At 30.5% G+C, this 26,841-nt stretch overlaps 3 protein-coding genes across 6 annotated transcripts in view; all 3 read right to left on the minus strand.

Moving 5' to 3' along the window:
* LOC100650444 (C-Maf-inducing protein) overlaps positions 1-18,044 on the minus strand; it is a 26,043-nt gene extending 7,999 nt beyond the window's left edge. The window contains exons 1-6 of one of the 4 annotated variants that reach the window (XM_048408406.1): positions 17,860-18,044; positions 17,150-17,344; positions 9,704-11,773; positions 3,716-3,901; positions 2,285-2,874; positions 185-274 (exon numbers count right to left, since the gene is read on the minus strand). In XM_048408406.1, coding sequence (XP_048264363.1) covers positions 185-274; positions 2,285-2,874; positions 3,716-3,901; positions 9,704-10,987 — 2,150 coding nt within the window. In that variant the 5' untranslated portion in view covers positions 10,988-11,773; positions 17,150-17,344; positions 17,860-18,044. Of the gene's footprint in view, positions 1-184; positions 275-2,284; positions 2,875-3,715; positions 3,902-9,703; positions 12,140-17,149; positions 17,345-17,859 lie in introns of those variants that run through there. The other 3 variants (XM_012311869.3, XM_020864601.2, XM_048408407.1) reach the window with 3 other exon arrangements.
* A 292-nt stretch (positions 18,045-18,336) lies between these two features.
* On the minus strand, positions 18,337-25,677 carry LOC100650327 (xaa-Pro dipeptidase). The gene is made up of 9 exons (XM_003397615.4): positions 25,281-25,677; positions 23,634-23,832; positions 23,327-23,566; positions 22,917-22,978; positions 22,803-22,847; positions 19,633-19,902; positions 19,116-19,560; positions 18,825-18,976; positions 18,337-18,643 (listed from the first exon to the last, which is right to left on the minus strand). The coding sequence occupies exons 1-9, from the start codon at positions 25,298-25,300 to the stop codon at positions 18,601-18,603; spliced, it is 1,476 nt and encodes a 491-aa protein (XP_003397663.1). The 5' UTR covers positions 25,301-25,677; the 3' UTR covers positions 18,337-18,600.
* Positions 19,989-22,796, minus strand: LOC105666055 (FAST kinase domain-containing protein 3, mitochondrial). The gene has a single exon (XM_048408317.1). The coding sequence runs from the start codon at positions 22,285-22,287 to the stop codon at positions 20,113-20,115; it is 2,175 nt and encodes a 724-aa protein (XP_048264274.1). The 5' UTR covers positions 22,288-22,796; the 3' UTR covers positions 19,989-20,112.
* Positions 25,678-26,841: the final 1,164 nt, after the last annotated feature.

The following is a 26,841-nucleotide window of genomic DNA, read 5'->3' on the forward strand; positions in this document are numbered from 1 at the left end:
TACAACAGATTACCCGAAATACAACACTCGTTATAATATTTAGTGGAACAATTACTATTTACTTAATAAAACAATTTTCCATCAGGGTTTAACTTTTTTTAATTGTACTCATGAAAGTATAAATTTGCATAAATGTCCATTGCATTTCATATGTGATAATGAGCGCATTAGTGATGAAACTTACGCGATATTTAGCACCAGAAGGTAACAATCTAATGGAGGCAAGGTCGGCGATTTCTCGTTTTCCGGCAAAGAACGATTAGCCACTTCGAATCTGCAATTGAATGGCTTGTAATTACTTTCATTAATTCGCATTTCGTTTGTGGTATGCAAGAATGTTCTCCACTATATATAATTTATTTCACGTCACAGCGGCTTTTTCTGCACAGTCGTGCGTTTGACATGTCGTAATGAATGGACTTCTAAATTTTACCTGTTCTTTTAGTGCGCCTGGACGAGTGTAAAAAAGCAAGCTGACGTATTTACGAGTTAGCATAAAAGTAAAAGCTGTATCAAATCGGAAATAAAATATCTCGCGTCGAATATATGTTTCTTTGACTAACGATACGATAATATTTGGTAGATTATTAAATAGTCTTTATGCATGTAAACAAGAGAATTAAAAAGATTCTTACAAAACGTGAAACCTTTTTTATTCAAATTTTTGTCCAATTTATTGTGCGAACAACGTATTTAGATATTACGCCTGTTGATGCGAAAATACATTAATTAAAGGAACACAAAGGAAAAAAATATTGCAACGTAACAAAAAAAGATAATCATTCATATCAGCAAAAATATTATAAGGAGATTTGTTACCTCGTTCACAAGAAATGATACTACATCTTCTCTTAATTTGAATTAGTTAATTATTTTACATGCAAATTCACACATATATGATTCACGAATCGACGTACATAGTGTATTCTTCTATATATTGTACATATGTAAATTGATTTCTTTTTCATTTTCCATTAACTGAGTATTAATTTTAGAACTTATATCGTTGATCAAACATTCTTTTATTTTTCTTAGCGAACACTGCGAGCTTTTCTCGCAGCAATTCTTTGTTATTTTATCTAAAGATCGTATGTAACATTTTTTTTCAAGTCACAGTAAATAAAAATAAAAAATGTTGCAGAAAGCTATATTGATATAAAATACTGAGATAAAATACTAACATTTTATTATATAAAAATATAGAGATACTAAATAAAAAGTGTCTTAATGTGTACATATTTCTTTCTATAAATACATTCTTTGAGAGTATATTTTATATTAAGATAAAGCATATTTTTAATATATTAGATTATATTTGCATGAAATTTTAAGGAAAAATAAAATGAAAATATTATTAAAAAGATTCTAACGTGAAATAAAGCGAGATTTTCCGCAGAATTGTTCTCAAGCAGTTAACTAAAGTCATATTCTTCGTTAAAGGGTTAGTTTCTGCACTTTCAAACAAGGCACTCCAGAACGTTTATGCCTTTGATACGCTTTAATGAAGCGTGGATAAAATACAGGGTGACTCACGCAATTTGCAACAATGCACTCGCCACGTGCAATTAGTCTTTTCTTTTTTTTTTTTTTTTTTTAGACAAAGTCAATGCACATAACAAACATTATTATGAAATGTTTAAAAATATTGTATTAATTTTACATTATAATTTTTAGAAGTATTTTAAATTTATGTAAAGTATGTAAATTTTTAACATTTCTTTGAAATTTGAATTTGATATACTATTAAATATTATTCTATCGACAATCATCAACCGTATTAAAGGATTAGATTTTGCTATAAATCGCGTATATTCAATGTTAAAAATGTTTACGGTAAGAATATAAAAACCTTGTTATACTGACTGTCATAAATAATCAGAACGCTCGCGTAATCTTTTTGTATGAGTTTAAATTTGGAAAAATAATATCAATATTAATTGCTTCAATAATAAATATGTTAAGGAACTTTGTACTCATTTATTGACGTGAATACAAAAGAAATCTTGTACAATACTATACACAGGAATTTCACAAATTTGCAACTCATACTTCAAATATCTTCCAATTACCATAATTTCTAATACGAACGCACCATTTAATCCAAGTACCATAATTTCCAATACGAATGCACCATTTGAGATTCAGAATACGTGACTCTCCTTATATTTGAATATAATTATTATTTATTATTATATAAATATAATATTATTATAATATCTAACGTCAGATTGTGAGTTGTAAATTCGTCCATAAAAAAGCGAAAGGGAAGAAAAACCAAACTCACCTATGGAAAACCGCAGCGACGCAAACGGACACCAAATTAGGAAGCATCCTCGGATGAGGACAGTCGCTTCCAGGCCCGTGAATCGAAGCGATATAATCTCTGATCGCTTGCTCTCCATTCGTTGCATACAAAGAAGCTATAAACACTTGCAATAGTTTCCTCATGTCCAGGGATTTGCCAAAATCTACCGTATGCTTGAGGCATCTCGTTATCGCTGGACTTATGACTGTAACTAAGGATGACTGTGGATGCTGTTGAGCCAACTTCACAAGAACCCTTGTTAAACAGACTGGAAGGGCAACTTTGTCTAAAAGAGGAGATACCACGGAGAGAACAGCTTCAGCCCAATGTTTCCGATCATTTCGATATCGAGACACTTCTTCTGTCGATTTCTCCGAACATTTCTCTGATGGATCTTCGACGGCCGAATCTTCGAGATGCTTTGCAATAGCTTCTAACGGCGCTACAGACACTCTTTCGTCCTGGAGCGACGTCCATAACGCGAAATCAACCATTGACTTTAATTCTTTGATAATCACTTCCTCTCGGGTATTTAGAGATACTAGATGCTGATATTTAAAGATACTCCTCTGAAAATTCGAAATTCACACACATTAGATTGCGTAAATTCACTTACATAAGATCCGTTTACATAATCAATGATGTACACTCCCGCTCAAAACTCTTGGGACATCTTCTATCTTTAATAAAACTACAGTATTTAGAATTATTAACTTCGCATTAGTTTACATTACTTTTTCTGTTACATAAAATATGAAGTTAAACGATTTTCTATATAAATTTACTATCGTTTACATTTGTCCAGTTTTGAAACAAATATGACAACTGTTCTAAGATTTCTGAGAGGAGGTGCATGTATCATTTTTTTAATGAATTATGATCTTATTGGCGCTCCTCTTTTGTACCACTTTCACATATATTACTTTCTAAAAGACTCTTTACGCATTATGTATTCTAATGGCTTGGAATGCCATTCATTAAATACACTCTTGAATTATCATGATGCTGCACTTCAAATATCACTTTGAATAAATAGCACAAATGAACAATATGTTCTTCTTTTTGGTAATTTTGATACAGAATTACGCGAATAAAAATGTTTTTTCCTTATTATATAATAACATACTTTTGGGCTCATTATTCGATAGTTAAACTTTAACATTTCGAAACTCTTCTCACACTTGTTTTATTATTAATTAATTTATTTACTCTGTCATCACATCGAAGATAGTATTGCTCTTTATAAAAAAAATTCCGATATGTGTACTTTTTTCGTTTTTAGTTCGTCTTTCCAAATGTCTTTAAATATCTCGAATTTCTAGAGATATTACATGTGTGCTTAGATCAAAAGAGGAAAAGACAAGTAGAATCTGCAAAAAAATAGAAAGGAAGAATTGTACAAGAATTTACCTTCCATAGTATCGAATGATACCATTGGTCCCTAGTATAGGCATTATTCGCTTGGAGAAGAAGAGAACTGTTTGGCAGAACTATGCTAAGGCAGTTCTTGTAAGTAGGATCCCATCTAGTAACAGCATACTTTCGTATATCCGACATGTTATTATAAGGTATTGGTTGTCGAAAAAATCCCGTTTTCTAAAACAAATTATATCTAAATAATTTACAGTGGCTACGAAAAGTATTCGTGCAGTATTATATCTATTATAGCATTCACATACTAATTGAAGACATCCAAGTGTATTAAATTCCATATCTCTTAATAGCACATGCTTTCATATAAAATAAAATGTATAAAGCCCAATAAAAAAAACGCTACATTGAAAAGTATGCGTACGAGCAAATACCCACTTAGTCTTATTCTTTTATAGTTTTAAGCATTTACAATACTCTAAATATTATTTTCATATTCATAATTGCGTGAATATCTAAACTAAGAGAATAGAATCCGAATACATATATAAGGATTTGTTTTAATACGTAATATGTAATATTAATACGTAAATATGATACTGAACGCTTTACTATACGTTTTAGAAAGTTTAATTTTCTTCTCAGTTCATAAATGTCTGCAATCTATTAACCATATTAACATAATTTTTAATAATTTAAATCGACGATATTATTTTAAAATTTAAATTTTACAGATCAACGCAGATATGTTGATAGAATGATTAGAATGATAGTTAGTTAAACGGTTGTAATGCGGGTAATTTGGATACATTTCAATATTAAAGACTGCATATCTAAATGAGAACTATAATTATTTCGTACTTGAATTTAAATGGCTGTATTATTACAAAGTCAGATTACAAACTTTAAATGCCTCTATGTTTCTTGTATTAGCATTTAAATCTTACTTTCGTAAATTTTATACTGTAACGAAAAAAGAAATATCTCAATATTAAAAAGTTTAAAAATCGGATAATTGTTTGGCCAAATTGTTGTTTCGGATATAAATGCAAAGGTATATCTATTTATATGAGCTTTTAAAATGTAGAAACTTTCAATTTGCAAGACTGAAATATTATAGACTTTAAGATTTGAAACTTTTACGTATCGCAATAATTTAAAGTTATGCAAAGTTAATTAAAATTGTCAACACCAAACTTGGTTCGTTACTTCTCCTATACTCATTTTCAAAAAGTAACAGTTCACATGTTACAGAAATTACCTGAATTACTTAGAAATTAATAAAATTCATTATTGCTAACATAGTACCAAAAAGATTTCGTAATAAAGAAACAAAAATAAATAGTAAATTAATGGTAACGTCAAATAGTACAAAAAATATGCCATAATACACAGTCTAAAAATTAATATAAAATTTGATCGTTGAAAACTTGGCATATAGACAAAGAGATAGTTCTACAGAAATTCTAAGTTTTTAAAAATTGGAAATTATTTAATGAAAAAATTAACTAATTGTAATATATCAAACATTATTCTACATAGTGTTTCCAATTTTTAAAGAAGGAAAAAAAGATTGCAATTTTAAAAAGATGTAAACAAATAAGCAAATCAATTGATGTATACATATATGTATGTATTTGTTAATGTAAACACTTGCATCAAGTATCAAATAGTTAATAAAAAGAATATCAACCTAATAAAAATGATATTACTAAACTCCGGAAATTTATGTAAATTGCTATTTGTATGAACAGAAGTAAAAAAAAAGATGATTTATACTACTTAGTGAGTAGAGAAAAGTAGATATAAGGATGTAAAAACCAAAGCCTCTCAAGATCCCAGAGGGTAAATGGAATATCAATAAATAATACCTAAAAAAATGAAATCTAAAGAGAAATTTGTTCTGCTCGTTAAATTTTACAACGAGTATTATACCTTGAATATCATATATATATTTGAATACTATATACGTTCTATGGATTTTTGCATCTTCAAATTTTCCATAAATGAATGAACATAAGAGAGAAATTGATCACCTTAAATGAAACGCGATAAAATAGAAAACATCGAAAAATGAATATTCCCTGGGACTAGCTGACTCTTCGTACCCTAATTTTCCCGCATAAAACGCAGATACTTATTCAAAATACGTAAAATTGCAAACGTTGCGTCGCGTGCGGTTCTCGATACATTCACACGTATCACATCGCACACGTATGCACGTGTCACATAAACGTGTATACGGAAAAGAGACAAAAGGGAGGTGCACGTGCGTGCACGTGTGCGTATGCGTGTGCATCACTTGCGTCAAAGCCGACCCTGAATGCGTCTCGCGACCGCTTCAGATTACGCTTGCACCGCGAAAAAGCCAGCTCGATTCATTTTTCTCTTTTCTTTTTCCTTCTTTTGCTTCTTCTTTTTTTTTACCTTTTCTTTTTCTGATCGCCTGATACAAGCAACGACGTGTTCCAATCTAGTTATACATTTTTCGTTTCCCGACAAAAGATTCTTATCTATACTAACATTCGACGAATTCAGGCGAGATATCGATGTAGCAAACGGCAATCGTTTCAAACAGGGAACAAAAATTGCTTTATTCTTTTATATCGGGGAGAGAAAAAACAAAATGAAAAAAGGAAAAAGTTTCGAACGAAGGACTGTTATCGAAAGTTTTATTTGGATCACTTTAGGTCACTTGTTGGGAAATTTCGAAAGGAAGCTAGTAGACAAATTTTGCTGTTAAGAAATGCGAATATAAGAGGAAATTTAAATTGATCAATATATTTGCTTAATTTAGCAACTCTGTAGATACGGTTCAGATGAAAATGATTTCCGAAAGAATAGTCAATTTTTCTTACGAGTATCGCAAGTTCATATGACAGTGTGTATTATAACAAATTTAACTCTGAATGAATATATGACTACATATAACAGTAAATAGCTTTTTATATCTATGTAAAATAGTTATAGATGAACATCTTTTCCAATAATAATTTTGGAAAACTTTATATTCATAAAAAGATAAAAATCTGCTTAAATAATCAAATTGCATTAAAACGCAAACTCTTAATGTTCCCTCCGCAGTGCTACATTTCTCAGAAGCTAAAAAATGTTTGCATACTAATTCCAGTTCTTTATCTTTTGCTTCCAATCCTCGCACAACTGTATGTAAGTTAGATGTTTGAGTTTAAAATCTGACGAAACACTCGCAGCCTCGACTAACGTAAAATAACGTAAAACGGCATGATTTATCACAATTACAATATCTGCGTCAATTCTAGCAATTCTGCGCACATTGACCAAGTATTAGTTTTGAATTATTAACCTGTAATTATCAGCACGTTACATATACAGCATATTAATAAAGTTAGCATCATTGATATATTATATTGTCACGCGATGTTTTTAATAGTTAACACATGTGAGGCATTTGTCTTTTTATCATAATATTATGTTAGCAGGAAATAAATAACCAGTTGATGTATAAGTAATCATTATTGGAAAGTTTAAAACGCATGGTACGACTTGTAATTGCAGATGCGATATCGGCAAGAAACTTAATGACGTAATAGCCATAAAACAAAATTAATTAAATTCCTAACGATTTACCATTCACTGACAACTAACGAAGAAATCTTCGCTGATAAACTTGCACGATTCAAGCGAATAGTGTCATTTACGGTGAATTAAATTTAAATTATGGGATCAATAATTTACCTTTTTAGGGAAGTATCGAAAATTATAAAATTCAGCTTCTGATTTCGTAGGTAATTATACATATATTATATTAATTATTCATAGAACATTATTAATAATATTAATTATTACAGTAGTTCGTGCAGCTTGTAAACAATCAATTAAAACCAAAAAGGAGTTCGTATCAGACACGAAACGAAACAGATATTCGTAGAAATATACGAAAATCCACGAATGCAGCAGAATATGAAAGAAACAATTATTTATTTGTACGTTTCGTAGTCCTTTCGTCTGTCGATAACAGTCTAACAGCGATGTGATATTGAATTTATTTGAGAAATTATAAATAGACTGCGAATGTTTATGCTCTAAATTGTTATGGTTGCAATTAAAGAAATAAAATCTAAGCAAACATTTGTTTCAGTCGTTAAATATTACAAGGACTATGCCATAATTCGGATATTTAATGTGTATATTTTTATATTATATGCGCAGTTCTGTAGCTTTAAATTTCCTATACATATATGCATGAAAATCTGCGATCTAATAATAAATAGATCTAGTATAGATGAAATAAATTCACCAATGGAAAACATACATAGATATCATGTATGTATTTATTCGCTGTATGTATTATACTATATACTAAAGCTTGAATCATTATTCCTCATATTTTCTATCTTTTTCCTTCATTTGTGATTATGCGTTTATGTATTTCCATTTTATTTTTTATTGATAAAGTTTCTATGGAAATCCATGAAATATCCTCTGAAAAGACTAAAAAATATCGTGTTACAATCACAAATTAATCCTGAAAGAAATATAGCCGCTCTATTTTATCTGCGAACATCTCTCGCGTCATACGAAAATTATGGCTTTTAATAAAACTTTGGAACCACGTCAAGTCACGTTAAGACATTTAATTACTGAGAGACATGTATTAGGTTATCCGAAAAGTTCCTTTCGTTTTATAAGGAAATAATAGATGCACAACCTTTTTTTGTTTTATTATTTTGTTCTATTACTGCAAAATGGATCATACATAATTCAATAAAGTAATATAAAACAAAAAATGTTGAGCATCTATTATTCCCTTATAAAACGAAAGAAACTTTTCGGACAACCTAATATATTCTTCTCTTTCTTTTGCTTTTTTCTTTTTAAATCTACTTAACATTGCACATGTAGTTCATAGACTGCAAAACGCGTTTCTTTGGTTCATAAATACTTTACCTTTGGGCATTAATGACGCACATGACAAGAAACTTATAAAAGTCAATTATGTACAATGTACAAGATACGATACATAACGATACGGAAAATTAAGAATACTCGTGAAATAACTTTATGTAAACTCCTCAAAATGCTTCGCAGCGTCCTTCTACGAAAATGTTTTGCATAGAGGGCAAAAATAGAAACCATCTATTGTAGAACAATGGAGTTAAAGTTTAACTCGAAATACTTCCGAATCGCCTAATCCTCTAGTTCTCATAATACGTTCATAAAATAATCTTTTACTTATCTTAACGGCAAAGCTAATCGTTATTATTATGCATTTGTGGAAAGTTTAAAGATGCAAATGTACATAGAATACACGTAATATACAAAAATAGGAAGAAGAAAGGGAGAAAGAGAGAGATTACTATAGTTAATACATTTAATATTGACATTGTATTAATACGATTATTAATAGTAGTGTTCTTTATTATTATAATATTAATATTAAGATTACCATAATGAAATAATTAATTTTAAACCATTCAATCCCAGTTCACCGTATATACTACCGGTAAATGTGTGTCAGGACAGCTGAGATCACTTACACAATTTCGCTAACGTTATTATACATGTATAGTGAAAGTTTTGAAATCACAAGTTCCAAGTTATTAGTTTTAACAAATTCTCTTGCTTTATATATATATAGTAACAAGTTTTATAATAACACAAACGAAATACATATATCAAAATCAGTAAATTACAAGTTATTTAATTACATATTTATAATCTACAGCCTATAACTTTAAAATTTGCTAATATTATTAGTTAATAATTATCGTGTCAGAGGGTCCTGATGATATTTAATACAAACTCACTATTCTTATTTTCTATAAATCTGATTTTACAATAAATTTGTTGCTTCATTCGCCATACGTGTCCTATAATGTAAAATACCAAATAAAAAGGAAAATTTGTTAAAGCTTTTGTGTAAAAAAAATACTTTTATTAAGTATGAAGACTCTATTAGTTTTTGAATAAAATATAAAATGTAGTAAATAGAGATGCTAGTAATTTCGATTGTTTATATCCAACATATTCAAAAACCCGACTCACCGTTTTCGACGAGATACAGGTGTCGTTCAAATAAAGATGATGCGTCTCCCATTTTCTCAGATATTTACTTGAGAAGATCTTCTTCACGAGGTTGGTATAATTCAAAAAACACACTTGAATGTCTCCTTCCTCTATAGGTTTAAATCTAGGCCCGACAGGCCCTGGACTAGGACTAGAAGAAGAGGATCCGCTAGTTGGCGAGGAACCAGCGCTCTGTCTCTCCAAATTAGGGCAAGATCTTGCTGCAGGTAGGCAAAACGTGCTTTCCAAGCCTTCTGACTTCAACGTATCTATCCTCGAGCTCTTCTCAACGTTAAACGAACTGCAGGCATCAACTGCAGTAGATTCAGCGCTGGATCTATGATTGCTATCCGAAGACAACTGAGGAGAGCTGGTGCTGGTCATCTCCTGGCGCATAGATCCACCATTAACACAGAGAAAATTGTAATAAGGTACCGTCGACGAAGATAAGCCTCCAGTTGACGGGCCAGCGGGACTCAAAGGTAACGAGGATCCTTCTTCCGTCTCGGTTTCCGTTTCCTGATTGGACACGTTCTCTTTCTCTGACTCGCTGAACACGTTCTGCAACGAGGATATATCGTTCTCAGAAGCTGCAGTTACTCTAGAGTTTCTTAGAATATCTTCTTCAGTATCTACAGAGTCGATCAGCACCGACGACGAAGAATTCGTCAGCAAAGTTTCTCCAGACTTATATTCTTTCTCCTCGTCTCTATTTTCTTCTTCTTTATTCGAAGCCACCGACACAGCCTCGATCAAATCGTCAATCGTGTCCAAGCTGTCCTCTTTGTTGGTCGAAGAATCGGAACGTAGACGAAGCAGCAGCAACTTCTTGGACCGTTTGTTGCTGTACGACTGCTTCTCAGGAGAAGAGGAAGGGGTCGCATGGTGACTCTGTTCGTTATCCTCCGCAAGTATGTTATTTGGATCATCTATTCCATTCTCCACGATGACAATGGAAGTTGGTGCAATCAGAGAATCAGGTCCAGGTGACAAAGTTTCAGGATCGAGGTAATCCGCTTTGATATCCGGAAGCGTGCTGTCGGTACTGCTCGTATCAGAGATCGATGGTTCTTGGTCAATGTAGCCGATAGAAGAGCCGGAACCTTCACTCGTCACTTCCGAGTCTTGCCTGTCACACTTGGAGTCCGAAGTCTTGTTCGTTGGAAGAATCATGTTCACAGAGGAGGTCTTCGTCTTGTTGGAAGATAAGGAGGACACGAGCACGCGTGACGCGCGTGTGAACGGCGTTTGGAAACAAAACATGTCGACTTTATATTTCCAAGTCTTCGCGAAACGCTCGTTCCTATATCAGCGAATTTTTATTGGTTAACTTCGTCCTATCAACTTTCTGTTAAATTTTTTATCAATTCCGTTGGCGATTCTGCTGGATGCTAATGGTCGTAATATGTCTTCCAGTGACCTAATTTTGGTCGCGCGAGACGTTTACGGATTTGACGCGAAACGATCGACACTGACTGACGAAGATCACGGAAGTAAGGAAAACGTCGTTTCCCAAGCGACACGGAAAGCCTCCGTGAGAAAAGCTTTGTCCCGAACCCGCGTACCGCGCGAAAAGGTTCGCGTTCAATATTCCAATTTCGCCTACGACCCGTTCCTAGAATCCCTCGATGCGCGTCAATTAAGCTCCCGTGTGGATCTCAACCGACCTAGAAACGGTCGTTCACCGCCACCCCATTCAAACAAAGCAATTCAATAAGCACGGCGATACGGGGTAGCACCAGCAAACCGACATCGAAATTTGACGAATCCTCGACATTAGCATTAGGACATACTGATACTCCTTGTCCGCGCACCGGGGAAATCTTCACGAAAAACGATCAACCAAGACTCATGTCGAACGTTTCGTCCGCGCATTGCAGCTGGCCACAGCACATTTTGCCACGAAACAAAACGCACAACCACTTGAGAAACGTTTCCCCTTTTTCGGTTCTTCTTTTCTTCCGTTCCTCGTGATTATTCACTGGATCAATCGAACCATGAAGCTCGCACGGAAACACTCGCGCGTCGACCACCGGCACGTTTCTTCCTCTGCAAAGAAAAGAAAAAGAGAAGAATAGAGTTTCACGTAGCAAAGAAGTGTCTCTGTTTCGCGTGCTGCGTGCGCCAGTTTCTCCGTCTCTCTCCTTTTCGTTCTATCTCTATCTCTAGTCTTGTTTCTCTCTACTCGAACGACGAAACCGACAGGAAATACGAAACAAGCACTCGAGATTCGTCGACGAATTTCTTCTTCTGGTCCGCGAGACACGGCCGACGACGCGACGACGAGTCGATGAACGACGAATGAAAAGAGCAAAGGAGAGAGAGAGAGAGAAACAAAGAAGGAAGAGAGGAGAGAGCGAGAGAAAGAGGGAGGCGTGTTTCCGACGTGACGCTGAAATGTCTGACACGATTGTGAACAAGTACAGGTGGGGACGCCGCGCCGGGCCGCGCCGCTGGGGTTAGGAAAAGGAGAGAGGGCGTCGCGGCGCTCGACGTCTCGCGGTCGATCAATGACTAGTCACGAGTTTGCTTCGAATTATCGCGTTCCAGCTACTCTCTCTCTCTCTTTCCATCTCTCTTCCTCGTTCCTTTTTTTCCTTTCTCTTTTTCATTTCCTATGTTCGTTTCTGTCATTGGCTTCCGCAGTTGGTCGTTTCCGTTGGCTGTTTTGTGTTCTTATTTTATTGGAGACTTGGTTTAAGGAAAGAAAAAAATTGTGAAAAGTAAAATTTGGCTCGTGTCTACGGTAAATATACCGAAACTCTTGAAAATAATTCAAAGGTTTTTCCGAAAATAGTCCCCGACGAATTTTCCTCGCTCTTCTTCCCCTGGCGAATGCCGGATTTCTATTTTTATGCGATTCACAATAATGTGCACAACGTGCACAAATAGAACGTGGACGTTGTTAATGAGGTTATGATACATTGGCATTCCGGTTTAAGGAGTGTTTGCACGGTTCGAGTAAGAAAGGATCGATTTCTTTTGATTCTAATTTTCTGAGAGTGTATGACATTTAGAATATATGTGTAACACTCACTATGATTTCTAACATTCTGATATTTGATAAAGAAGTTTGAAATATTAATGAAGTTGTAGTAATTTTTTAGTATCGTTTACCATATTTTTAATATCTTGTCTATAAATTTCGTAAAAATAAATGCTTTAGATATATGATCCTTTTTAACGGGATAGGAGAAACGAAAGGTATATTTTATTTTCGATCTTCTTCTTAAAATTGCCAATTTGCATTTCTCTCCAATTATTTCATAAAAATTAGTCATAATATCGCACGTGCTATTTATTGTGCGATGTTTAAGAGAGAAAAGAATTCAAAACTGGCGCCAAATTTTGCTCGCATCAAGAACCTACTAAAATTATGAATTCATAATTCGACGAACTGGATACAATTAAAATACATATAATCAAACATTATATACCATTAAATTCTTACTAATAACATTTTTATATTATTTCAAAGAGCAAATCAACCGTTATAAAAAGTATTAAACAGTTATAAAAATATGAAATTATTCTTTCCAATTCATTATAATTAATATTTCATATCATGGATGATTAATGTAAAGGAAATAGTAGTATATTATCAAATACATTAATACTAAACCATAGACTTAAAAACTGCTAAAAGAATAGAACTCACATTTGTTTTTTTACGGTCCGATAACGGACTCGCAATATTTTTAGATAAACCAATGGTAAATTCTCATTGTCAGCCAACGGAATAGCGAAATACACTTTTACTTCCGATGGAAATATCGATTCCAAAAACGATCTCGTTTTCAACGAACTTTATCCTATTATATAATTCAATGCATCATTCCTGATAAAGTATGTCAGATTTTCATTTGAACTTGGGCAACTGATAAGATTTATTTCCTATGTCGCACTATTTGTGCCTCTAAGATCGACCGTATCTCGTTCCCACTGAAAGAATTTCTGAGCGACGTTGACGATTGTTCGAAATTAGCATACAAAAATAAAAAGAGAAAAAATTAAAAAAGCTTAAACAGAAACCGCTATTTTTAGTTTATCGAGTCGGTTCGACTGTTCACCTCGTCCAATGACATCATCGGAGAAGTCGCGTTCCGATGATGCAAAGAATGACATTTACGACATGAGAATTTTGCCAAAAGCCATTTTTATTGAACATAATCGACCATCCAATTTAGTTACGAGTTTCAATAAAATCGTAGGACAAGAAAAAGTTACAGAAGAGTAGTAAACTTATCATCGAATGTTCTTTTGATATTCCTTCGCTTCATAATTAAAATGAAAAATAACAATGAAATAAATTAACAATGCGTTGCTCCAAACGCGATACTTCAATGTTTACGTATATTTCAGACAGTTACTTTTATAAACTATACATTTAATGATACTATTAATGATTTAAATAAATTTATAAAAACGTTTACTAGCTTTCATTTTTGGTATCATGCAAAAATGTGTTGATTTTATTTAATAATAATTACGATATCGTCGTTTGATATTTCTTTCTCAATAAATTTCTGAACAAAATTAGGAGTAAAATTGTTATTCCCTTAATCTTTAAAATCTTAATTTGTACCAAGATCCCCGTGACTATCAGATCGTCCGATACAGACGTCCGTGCTATAAGAGGGTTACCTGTATCTTTATGACTCTTCAGTTTCGAAGAAACAATAACAAAAGGATTAGAACGTATCATTAATTGTGAAAACTCGATCTTATATGATAAATGAAAACGTACAAAACAATGACTTAATAAAAATGAATACGTAACTGAACTTGGGACTCAAAATTAAATCGATAGCAAAAACATGCAAACAAGTGAATGAAATGAACGTAGAAGCAATAAGTTCGTTTAATTGGATATTGACTTTCATTCCAATAAATGGAATTCTACTGTAATATAATAAAGGTCCACTAATTCTTTTCACTACTTATGACTTTCATTCATGTAATGGAAGCTCGCCTTCAAATAATCGCATTCAATCGTCAGAAACACGTTTACTTGAACATCAAGACAAATTTCATTTCAATAAATGGACACATACTATACTATAACAAAATATAATACATGTAATAAAAACTTACTAATTCTCTTCACTATCTATAATTTTTCATTCATATAGTAGAAGCTCACTTTTGAATAATCCTATTCAATCGTTAGAAACTCATTTATATCAAACATCGACTAAAATTTCATTCCACTAAATGAAGTTGTGTTGTAACTCTATTGAACCTATGACTGAGATCAAGTGACTATTAGTATTGTCATAACATAAATCAGGAACCGATCACGCAATAGGCGTTTGGTTGACGTCTCAAATCATTGACATAGCAACCACGTGACGAGATCGACCGACAATATCCTGGTCTCTGGTCGTATGATGCAGCTGACTGTCATATATTCGCGTTGCGTCAAAGGTGACTCGTGTTTGTCAAGCCGTCGTTTCTCTCGTTCTACGTAATGGAAATCGACGTAAACGCTCCGCCCTCATCGATTACCCTCACCTTGATCACGAGCTTAGACTAATCCGAATCGTATGTTCGCGGAAGCAGGAAGAGGCGGCGACCATGCAAAATGAAAGAAAAAAAAAAGGAAGAAGAAGAATTCAATCGCTAATAGCCAAAGTAAATTGCGAGGGAAACAGGTTTTGCTACCGAGAACTTGGACCTGTTGTTTTCTTCTAGGTATTTTTTACGTTTCTTTGCTAAGTATTACGCGAGAAATACGTACATTCGTGACTTTTATGGAAAACGATCACATTGAAATAAAGAATCAATAATTACACGAAAAATATTAATTGAAATAATAGATCTTCCATCAGCAAGAAAAAATGACGGCTATTTTGTATTTCATGATCTTATGCTGATAGAACAGTCGTATATTCTTCTATTTTCTTTTAATTTTAGCATACAAAATGTAATTTTCTATGTTACATTCTAATTTCATTAAAATTAGCAAATACAGTCAGTTTTAAACAATATTCGCCAGGCATAACGAATGAAAAAGGTATCAATATATAGAAAAACTTGAAAAATTGAAAACTTGAAAAAATTTCTAATCTAGAAAATTAAACATATATACATTTTCTAAATCTAGAATGCACATCTTATATGCATTTTCTTAATTTAGAAAATTAGACGTATACATAGATATATATATTTTCTAAATTGTTATTCAAGTTTTGGGATTGTATATACGTACAGGAAAAATCGTTTATTAACGATACGATTGTTGAAAACAAAACGTTACGCCATCGGCTGCTAATGTGTTAATACAGATACGTACCCAGTTGCGAAAATATGAAAATGTAGTTAAATTAAGAACTACATACTGTTGAAAGTAAATCATCAAATATGGTTAATTGACAAGATTGCAAAAGAATGCGTTTATAAATCTGCAATTGACAATCTTCTTTTCATCTGAAATGAAGTGCCCATGAAATCTCTTCGACAATTCATGGTTCAATAGGTTAATAGACTTGGTCCCGCTCAGTTTCTAACTATTATGTAGCATTCTGATTAGCTTTAGTAAATGTACGCATAAAATAATAACTTGCGAAGGGAGGAAGAAATGATAAATAGCTGACGACGCTATCACTTTTTCTTGGTAAATGACGTACTTACTTCGTCAAGTCTTTGGTTAGAATTATTTTTTACTATTACATTTCAGATTGAAATGTTTTCCATTTCTCTTAAACGCTATAATATAAACTAACATTTTATATATAAAGTTATTTCAAGACAAAAACAGAAATCAATGAAATTTTTTGTAATCCTTTATAAATTAATCAATTGTTTTGTTTTGAATTATTGAAAACAAACTATTTATTATTTATTGATCTTAACTTCTTATTTTTACGGTCATTTATCTTCTATGATATTTATAATAATAATTTGTCTTTTTCGTTAAAATTTTAAGAACTCATATAAGATTACATTTTGCACTATTCTACTTAGAGAAATATTGCATAATTCTATAAGGAAATAATTATAAAACAATTCCTTATAAGAATCTTTAATTCTCCATCCTATCTTTTATACATTTCAAATTCCACACTGAATCTTTAAATAATGTTTTCTTTCGTTATTTAATTCTCAAACTTAATCAATCCTTAAATTATATTATTATAATTGTAAGAATTATATTGGAAATTATATTGGATAATTTGTAATTATATTGGAAGATACCAAAAAATGAAAATAAGCTTTATTTTAATCCGATGAAAATAAATATTTAAATTAATGCAAAATTGATAAACTCAAAATCATTAATTTTCATTAAAGATTTATCGTAACGATTTAAATATTAATTGAACCATTTACGTTCTAATATCCATAATAGATAAATTAATAATATTTAACTAAAAAATTTTTATACATATATAATCATAACTATTAATAATTAGATTAACATACCTATATCAATCATCTTTTATTCTGAGTGCATATGCAGTTTTTATTCTCGATGGCTGATAGTTGGCTTTTCGTTGATTATTTATTATAATTTATCAGATCCAGCACTATATTGTGGTCTTCTTCGAAAAGACAAGTCATATCAGCGACTATCCAATCCACTTTCGCTTTTGACGTCGACAACCAAATACAACGAATCTTCATCATTAAAGAGAAAAAGATGTGACATAATTAGTCTTAGTTCTCTTCCATTTTAAATTTTAACACACTTCTTTTTAGATTTATTTTTATTCCATTCTTAAATTTCATTTTTTTTATAGTACAAAAATTGGAGATTTTAATTGTTATTGTTTTGTTTATCGATACCGCCTTATTTTTCGTAATAGCTCAGTATTCAATTATTTAAATAATTATAATATATCTATAAATTTCTTAAAAATTTCACTGAAAATAAAAAATAAGACATTTTGCAAAAAGTACTTTATCAACATCTTATACAAAAAACTCTCATTTCAAAATCTTTTTCATCATTATCTCTCTTCATACATTTGAAGATCTATAAAAAAAACTGTCTTATCAACCGTTCAGTTTTAAATTATTTAAAAACTTATTAATATCGTGGATAGAAAATTTGTTTTGGTTAAGACATAACCGAACACAATTAATATACATATTCGTACGCAAATAATAAATAATTCATAAAATATACGTACCACTAATGCACAACTTGTAAAGAATCATTGAACAAAAAAGGAAAAAACGACACTCTGCAATAAGAAAACACTTGTATCCTTTCGTCTGTCTACTTTGACAGTTTTCAGAACCTCCACGAAAAGAACCACGCGCGTTCACACCACGACCACGACTGTAACACCATACCCGATAATAACAGCGCTCAAGTTCCCTTTCAATATGCGTAAGATATCACATCCAAGGTTACACTTGACACTGTCTGTCCCCCTCTTTCGTCTTACAAAAGGTTATTACGAATTGAAATTTTCACGATAGAAAACCATGCAGTTCCATTTTCAATGCATCTAATATTTTTTTAATTCCGTATATTCTATTAATATTTAAAGATTATTTTCTAATCTAGATTAAGTAAATATTTTGCAATATATATTTTGTTTAATAAAAGAAAAGATGCAATAAAATTTCGTTTGGAAGAATAAAAGTATTGATGAACTGTATAATAAAGAATATTGTTTTATTTGTTTCTCTTTATATACAATTTATAAAGGCATGACTTAAACCTGTTTGATACTAAATATTGCATTATATACGCTATAAGAAACGCGTGTAAAAATATTTTATGACGTTATATGACGTATCACAATTGTTCTTATATCATAAGGAACAGAATATGGAAATAGTGTTTCTTTACACGAAATTCTTCGTTATACAATGGCATATTTTATACGATGTATTCATTGTTTTCTCATATGTAATCAACCTCATTCTTTTCCAGCGGCCATCCATTCTTCTATTTCTTCCACGCTATAATTAAACGATGTGTTGTTGTAAGTTATACTTACATTTTAATTGCAGGTGACGTCAAAAATCGTGCAGATATTAACAAATAAAGTACGTATAAATATTAATAAATAATGAATATAATTGTAAGACGAATAATTTAAATATCAGGTAATGTAAATATCAAAATATGCAAGAAACTTACGTGCGTGGCACATCCGTTAAATTTCTTACGCCTGTTTCCGTTATAAGAACATCATCTTCGATCCTAACTCCACCCCAACCACGAAATCTTTTCAATTCTTCAGCAACGATGAATTTTGACTGATTTGGATTTTTCAGTGCTGCATCTAATAACTATATATCAACTATCTTTTTTTATATTGATTGATATATAAAATCTTGTTAATATTATTGAATCTTTATAGATTCGAAAAATTTTAATATTCAATATTTTCTTCACATTCTTATAATCTATTATAGTTTTTTTACTTACGCAATCAATAAAATAGCAACCTGGCTCAATTGTCAAAACCATACCAGCCAGTAAAACACGACTGGTTCTCAATTTTCTTAAGCCTGGAGCTGATGAACGTTCAGGATGTCCTGGAAGATATCCACCAACATCATGAACATCTAATCCCATAAGGTGTCCAAGCCCATGAGGCTGAAAAACTTCATGCAATCCTGCTTTCATCATTTCATCAACATCGCCTACTAATAAACCACCACTTTTTAATGAAATTAACATAGTTTTATTTGCTAAAAGATGCATATCTGTCCAAAGAACGTTAGGCTTTGCAGCATCCATCACTGCATCACGAGCAGCCAACACTGCATTATAGATCATTTTTTGGTCTTCTGTAAATTTTCCATTAACTGGAAAACTACATGTAATATCAGCTGCATATCCACAGTAGTTCCCACCCATGTCAAAAAGGCTTATAGACAAAAAATAATATTTTTTGTAAATAAAATAAATTTCAATTAAAATGTGAGAGATCAAAACTTACCACATATCACCATTATTTATAACTTTATTATTGGGAGCACCAGCATGTCCATAATGTAATATAGATGCATTATGTCCAGATCCACAAATACAAGTATAAGACACATGCCTACAACCTCCTATGGAGTATACATAATGCATAAAAGCTGCTTCTGCTTGAAATTCTGCAAATCCCGGTTTCACCATTTGCATAATAGATTTGTGAGCATCTGAGCTAACTTTAATCACATATTCCAGTACCTCAATTTCTTGTGGAGATTTTATGACTCGACTATAAAGAAAAGATATACATATGTCTTCACATAAAACTTACATCTTATTTTATAATAATATAATTGTCAATAATTATATAAGAAATTATTCAGTTTTCATCTATGAAAGATTTTATTCTACACATTATACAATATATTTCATTAGACTACTTTTACAATTTCTATCAAAAATAGAGGAATTTATATTTTATATTTCTGTTACGTATATGTTATACAGAATTTTCTGCAGAATGTAAACTTTTCAACAAATAAGATAACAATTTATTAGATTGATTCCAGAGTTCCTGTATTGTTGCATAATCTAACATCATAACTTTAAAACCTAATTTCTTAATCTGTCTCTTTTTCATTATTTGCGGTCCTATTAAATGTCGCGTATTTCTACAATAATATTCTGGTAAATAAATGAAAACTGCAGTATTCACATTTTTCTCCTGATCTAAATTCAAATGAAATACCGATGTGGATACCATATGCGGATGTATAAGAATATCAAGAATATAGAAATTTATAGGTGGTAGTCTATTCAATATCACATTTTTACTCAATTTTTGTTCTCCCCCTACCAAAGATGCCAATGGTTGATATATCATGTTCACTGCTCTTCTAATTCGAGCATCTAAAAATAAAGGTTTCTCTACTCTTCTTAGGGGAAAATGTAAAGATGGATATTCCTTAGACTCTAAAAACATGGTAGCATCCAATAATTTCAACTTATTTTTTATGCGATTAGAGAATACAGAATGATTTCTCAAATGAATTTTATGCAGTAATTGTGAAATAAATATCTTATCAAAAAATTTAACAGGATATTTTTCCAAATAAGTACAAGAAAGAAGAATATCTAAAGCGTCATCTAATTTCAAATCATGAAATTTTACTGATAACACATCATCAAAAGTTTTCCAAAATTTAGTACTATTGGGAGGATGTACATATAATAATCCAAATGGTGTAAGAATAGAAGACAATGAAGAAGTTGATATATTCATAGCATGGTTTATAAAATATTCCCCACATTCTGACAGGATTCTTTCATTTCTGATTTGCAAATCCTTACAATAATTCATAATTGTAGCTATTAATTTGGAATCATCAATTTGTGATGCTTTAGATTTCAAATAGCCTTGTAAAGTATTTTCTATTCTATCATCAATGTAATCTTTTACATGTAAACTATGTATAAAATTTATTAAATCTTTTTCACTACATGCATTCATGCTTATACTTGCCCACTTACTTGCACTCATTAAACATTTCATTGCAGAAACATCATCATGAAAAGAATCTAGTATTTCTGCAATTTGTGTGCCTGTTAATTTTAACCAACAGTCAGAAAGTTTTCTCTCTAAAATAAGTTTGACCATATTTTTACTTTGATTAAAATACTTTAATACTTTAAATAATGCTACTAATGTATATGTATTAATCTCTTGCTCTTGAAGCAAAATACCAACCCATAAGGTATCTATTGATTTACGGTACTTAGAATCTTTATAAGATGATAAAATCTTTATTAAATTTACTAATTGCGCAGGTGAAAACTCTCCATCTGTTGCTCGACTTAAAGCTTCATCACACATGAAATCTCTATATATATTTCTAGATGGACTAACTTTATCCTTTTTTAGGGCTATCAGCCCCTGAACTATTATTTCGGCATCATTACTATTAATAATTAATTTAATCAATTGTTTTATTATCATATCTCTAGTAGTATTATCAACATCAAACTGCCTATTTCTTTGCATTTTATTAGACTTCTGTTTAAACCAATTATTTTCTAAGTCTATAACTTTTCTTAATCCTTCTAAAGCTACTCTACAATTGATTTCTTGCGAGATCTTGTTGTCTAACGTAGGATAGGCACCATTAGTTGCATTGAACAGTTGTAATCCTTGCAATGCCTCTTCTACGTTCAAATCTTTGAAACAGTCAAGATCTGAATAAAATAATATTGCAGTTCCCTCATCTGTTTCTATGTCTATTCTTTGGTTTAATGCTTTGTTTTTCATATTAGTGTTACTTTTGGAACTTGCATTACTTTTAACATTAAATATAAATGGCTCATTCTTGTTAGATATATCAGGAACTTTGTAACAATTATCAATAATAGAAATTCTATTTTGATCTTTATTGTTACATATGGTTTCAATATTTTTTATCTTTCTAACAATTAAAGGCACTTCCTGTATTTCTAATCCCTCTTCTACAAAAATGCTTGTCTGTGTTAGACTTTGCTGTCCAGCGTATTTTCCAGAATTGGATTCATAGCTTCGTATAATAAATTTAGTGATCCAAGCAGAGGATTGCATGCTCATTCGCATTAAAAATTTTGTACATACATGACCAGCTAGTATCATCTGTATAAAGCATACAAGCATCTAATAAGATTAGGCTTAACAATAATTCCTTCATGTCTTATTTAATGTACCTTCTTCAATTATGAAATGAAAAGATGAAGCAGTATGAAATATCTCTTGCAGAAACCAATAAAATTGTTTGTTTTGAATTAAAACAGATATAACGACTAGTATTTATACCTTGAACCTGTTTTCAATGATACTTTTAATTTAACGATTTTATAGAGCCATTATTAAAAGGCTTCATGTGAAAGACTTGTGACAAACTTACAGAAAATAATTATAACGATATATATCGATATAATAAATCGACAATTGCCCAATTTCGATAACAATTTTTTAAATTTCCATATATCGTGTGAAATTTCGCCAATTTCAATTTGATATATAGTAATTAATTTTTACGTTTTATATGTTCTACCTTCTATATTCTACAATAAAATAAAAATTTCTTGTTTAGGGCCATTTATTTAATTCTTTCGGTCGAATTAACGTATTTTTACCAGACCGTATAATATTAATTTTGTAGCACTTACCATTCACATATTTCAGGATATAAAATTTTATTGTCAACTTTGAACCTATAACACGATAGAATGTAAATAAATAAATTATTTATAATATAAAAAATATTGAAAATTAGTACTCACTGATTAATGCCATCAAAAGTTGCCTCTTTTGCTTGTAAGCCACTATCACTATTTTGACCATTCTAAAAGTATAATAAGAGAAATAAATATGTTTGCAAAACTAGATTAAGTAAGCTATTCATTGAAAAGAAAACATACGCGTAGGTAGAATCAATAATAATTTTATTCGAAATTGTACTATTCGTGATTTTTTCTCTATATATTTTCAAGAACAGTATCGGAAGTAATAATTTAATTTTCATATTCTTCTTGACTGTTTTATGGCGAAAAATTGCTATTTAAATTTCAAATAACTTTTCGCAAGAATTTAGTTACATTTCACTTCCGAGCGATAATAAATTTATTTTTAAATAAGATGGCCCCTAAGTGTATGTAATCCTTTAAAATATTTATTTTAAATACTAAATTACTAAAGTGAGAAGAAGATTTGCTTGTTTTGATTTCAAAACTTTAGCTATCTCGTCGGTATAATAAGTTTCGTCTACTGCATATCGTTTTTTAAAATCGTCCAAACTATGTAATTTTCCTTCCCAAATTGCATATTCAGGCGGCAATCGTGGCATAAATAAAATGGACGTTCCTGTTGCTAAATCAAGGGCACCATAACATCCTGGCTCTTCAACAGCGAAACACCATTGAAAAAATGACTCCTAACAAAAAAATTACATAAACAAGATATGTTATATTACTGTACTATATAATTAACGATTTATTTACCTGTCTGAATGGCCAGCATATATCTGTATCATTAAACGGAACCTCAATTCCTCCTTCGAGAATAATAAAAGTGCCTGTAGTTGGTACTTTTGTATTTGAGTTAATGCGTGCGACTAATCTTTTCCGATTATTTTGGAAAAGGGACATAGGTACTTTTAAAGTAAGATTTCCCCTTTGAAAACATGATTCTAGTCCATTCCTAAAATGATATTTCTATACTTATCAAGTAATAAAAAATACGAAAAAATAGTAGCTTTATTTATTATTACATTAACAAACAATCTAATTTCCAACTTAATAGCAAATAATTTCAGTTCTAATTTATATAAACCTTTCCATCCAATAAAAACATTGTATATTATAATATAATATAATCTTGTTATATTGTTCCTTGTAAAATATCTGAACAATAATTAAAGAAGAAAATTAGTAACAACGTTAAAAGTTCTTGTAGGTATAATTTTCTATTAACAATTTAATAATAGCACAAAAATAAATAGGTCGAGTATTCGATATATCTTTATCATAAAAAAATAATATTAACAATAAGATTATATAGTTATAAAGTACTACATATGAACAAGATAAGCGTTATCCTCATTAATGAAAATATGCTCTTAGGAGAAAGAAATAACTAAAAAATTCAATGAGAATAATTTACTGTTAAATTTATTCAATATACGTACAATTTTTTTACAATCAAAATAATTACGTTACTTCAAAATTTCTTTGTCCAGTTATAATTGCTATATTTAATAGTATACATTTTTCAATTTTTATTAAACACATTTAAAATTTTGAAAAATACTCCAAAGTAATAAAATTCTAGTTTTATAAGATTTAATACAAAAATCTGCTTTAAAATGATATTAATATCGGTAATCGGTACATAATTATCAATAATTATCTGCTTTACATAATCAAAAATTAGTAGAATAAGACCAATGATAAGTAACATTTTATTAAATGGAAATTGTATTTAACATATGATAAGTAATCACCGATTAACACTTTTATCTTTTTATTTTTTTATTTTTAAAGATTAAAATATATTTGTTATAGACTGTATTCAGTATTCACTATAGTATATATAACACTTTATGAGGACTATGTCCAAATATTTAAAAAATTAATATAAATATAATTGTTATATTAAATAACAATTTATAATTCTATAACTTCAATTATGTATTAAATATGATATTAGTTTAATGTTTTGATTAGATATGGAATTTGAACATCCTGTATATATGGGTATACCTCGTATCCTTCGCACATGCGCGGAAGGAAATTACCTTTAACATAACCTTAAAGTTTGGCAAAATATTGTTGTAAAAATTAGAATTTAACATTACAAACATTATCGTATTTGCTGGAATAAAAGTCATCATGGCATAATTAATAAAGCAATAAACAATATAATTGATAGCATTATGAAAGGTATTATAAGGTACGATAAGGAAACAAGTTGGACAAGAAATGATGCATAAGGGGAAAAAAGTAAACAACGAAGTATTTGGAATACAAAAAACAAATAATTTGTTACTATCATTATAACAATTATATATTTATATTCAATAACAGTATATCGATTCCTAATTAATATCAAGGATATAATAAGAATCAATAAATTGTGACTATACATACAAATGCGTAGTGTCCGCCATATTACTTTATATTCATTTGCCGATTTGTTGACAGAACAGTATAGTTTTCTTATGACACTAGTTGAATATAGACTTTGTAACGTAAGCAATGACTCATGCAATGTTCAAGTTACGAAAATTCCATTGATACTTATAAAATCACTTTTCACGCAAATGTACGATTCACGACCCACTTTATTATCTTTTATCTGTAACAGTCTAAAGGATCACGTGATGAATTTCAACCGACCAATAATGTTTGCAACTTCCCGCGTAACGACATGGAATGATTGGCCTTTTGTTATCATTGCCAGTCATTACTCATTACATACCTGTATGTTATATATACATGTATTAAATTTAGTCTTTATAAAACAACATGAATCTACATCAAATAGAAAGAGCAGTCAAGTTCATTATGTTTTAATTAATGTAAATTATTTATCATTCTATATTATATTATTTTAGATCAAACAAATGACTTAACATGTCTTTAATTTAATCTTGAAATTTAATTATTTAGCGTCCTATATTTTTAATCGATAATTAAGACGAATCATTGTTAATAAACCTTGGTGATTTTTATATGAGTATAAAACTCACTGTTTTACATAAGCTAAATTAATGTATAAAAATAGATCTTTTATCTATGAAAAATGAAAAATATTATTGTACTAACTTATAATAGCAATAAATTGCAGATTTCTTATAATAATTTTTCCAATTTTTCTAACGCTTCATATAATTTCCTATCTACATATTTTTTCTTTTATTATAATATATCTAATTAACTTTGATTTTTAATAAATAATTTTATTGTACGATTACATGATTCTATGTATACATATTTGCAACTGACTGACTACTTTAAAATATATATCTTCATTGCTTAAAATTTTGATTATTAGTTGTGTAATTTTTATCTATAACTGATTTAAAAGAATCGATGAAATATTACGATTTGACAACTAATTTGCTCATGAACTGCTACTTGGTTTCGAAGTTCTAATTAAAGACGGATGTCGTAAAACGTCACTGATAACGTACGAGCGTGCATATGTATATGTATGTACATATTATTACTCATATATGTCAAAAGGAATAATTTTAACTATAACTATTTATAATCACATATATGTTATTTACGTATACCAATTTCCGTTATCATCTATTTCTAAGAGGTGACGCAAATGTTTCAATCCAGCCACGTACATTATTTAAAACGTCAAAAGTTATTTATCGTACAGCTCTTCCCTTTAATTTTATCATGTCGATAAAACAACTCAATATTATTTATTAACTGTATTTTACGATGCTATCAATGAATATAATAACATAGATGTAAAGAATCATTCCCTTTTGTAATTTTTTACTTTTGCTTCTCGCTATCGACAATATTTCCATTACGTAACATTATCTGTATGTAGAGTAAATAAATATCAAGCACCGGTAAATATAAGTTGATTCCCATAATCTTGTTTAAAAGTAACTGAAACACTTTATCGGTATTATTATCTGACCACTATGCTATCATTTATAAATTAAGTTTTGAGTGTTTTTAA

This window comes from Bombus terrestris, chromosome 9 (assembly GCF_910591885.1).
Source record: "Bombus terrestris chromosome 9, iyBomTerr1.2, whole genome shotgun sequence".
Classification (NCBI taxonomy): Eukaryota; Metazoa; Arthropoda; class Insecta; order Hymenoptera; family Apidae; genus Bombus; species Bombus terrestris.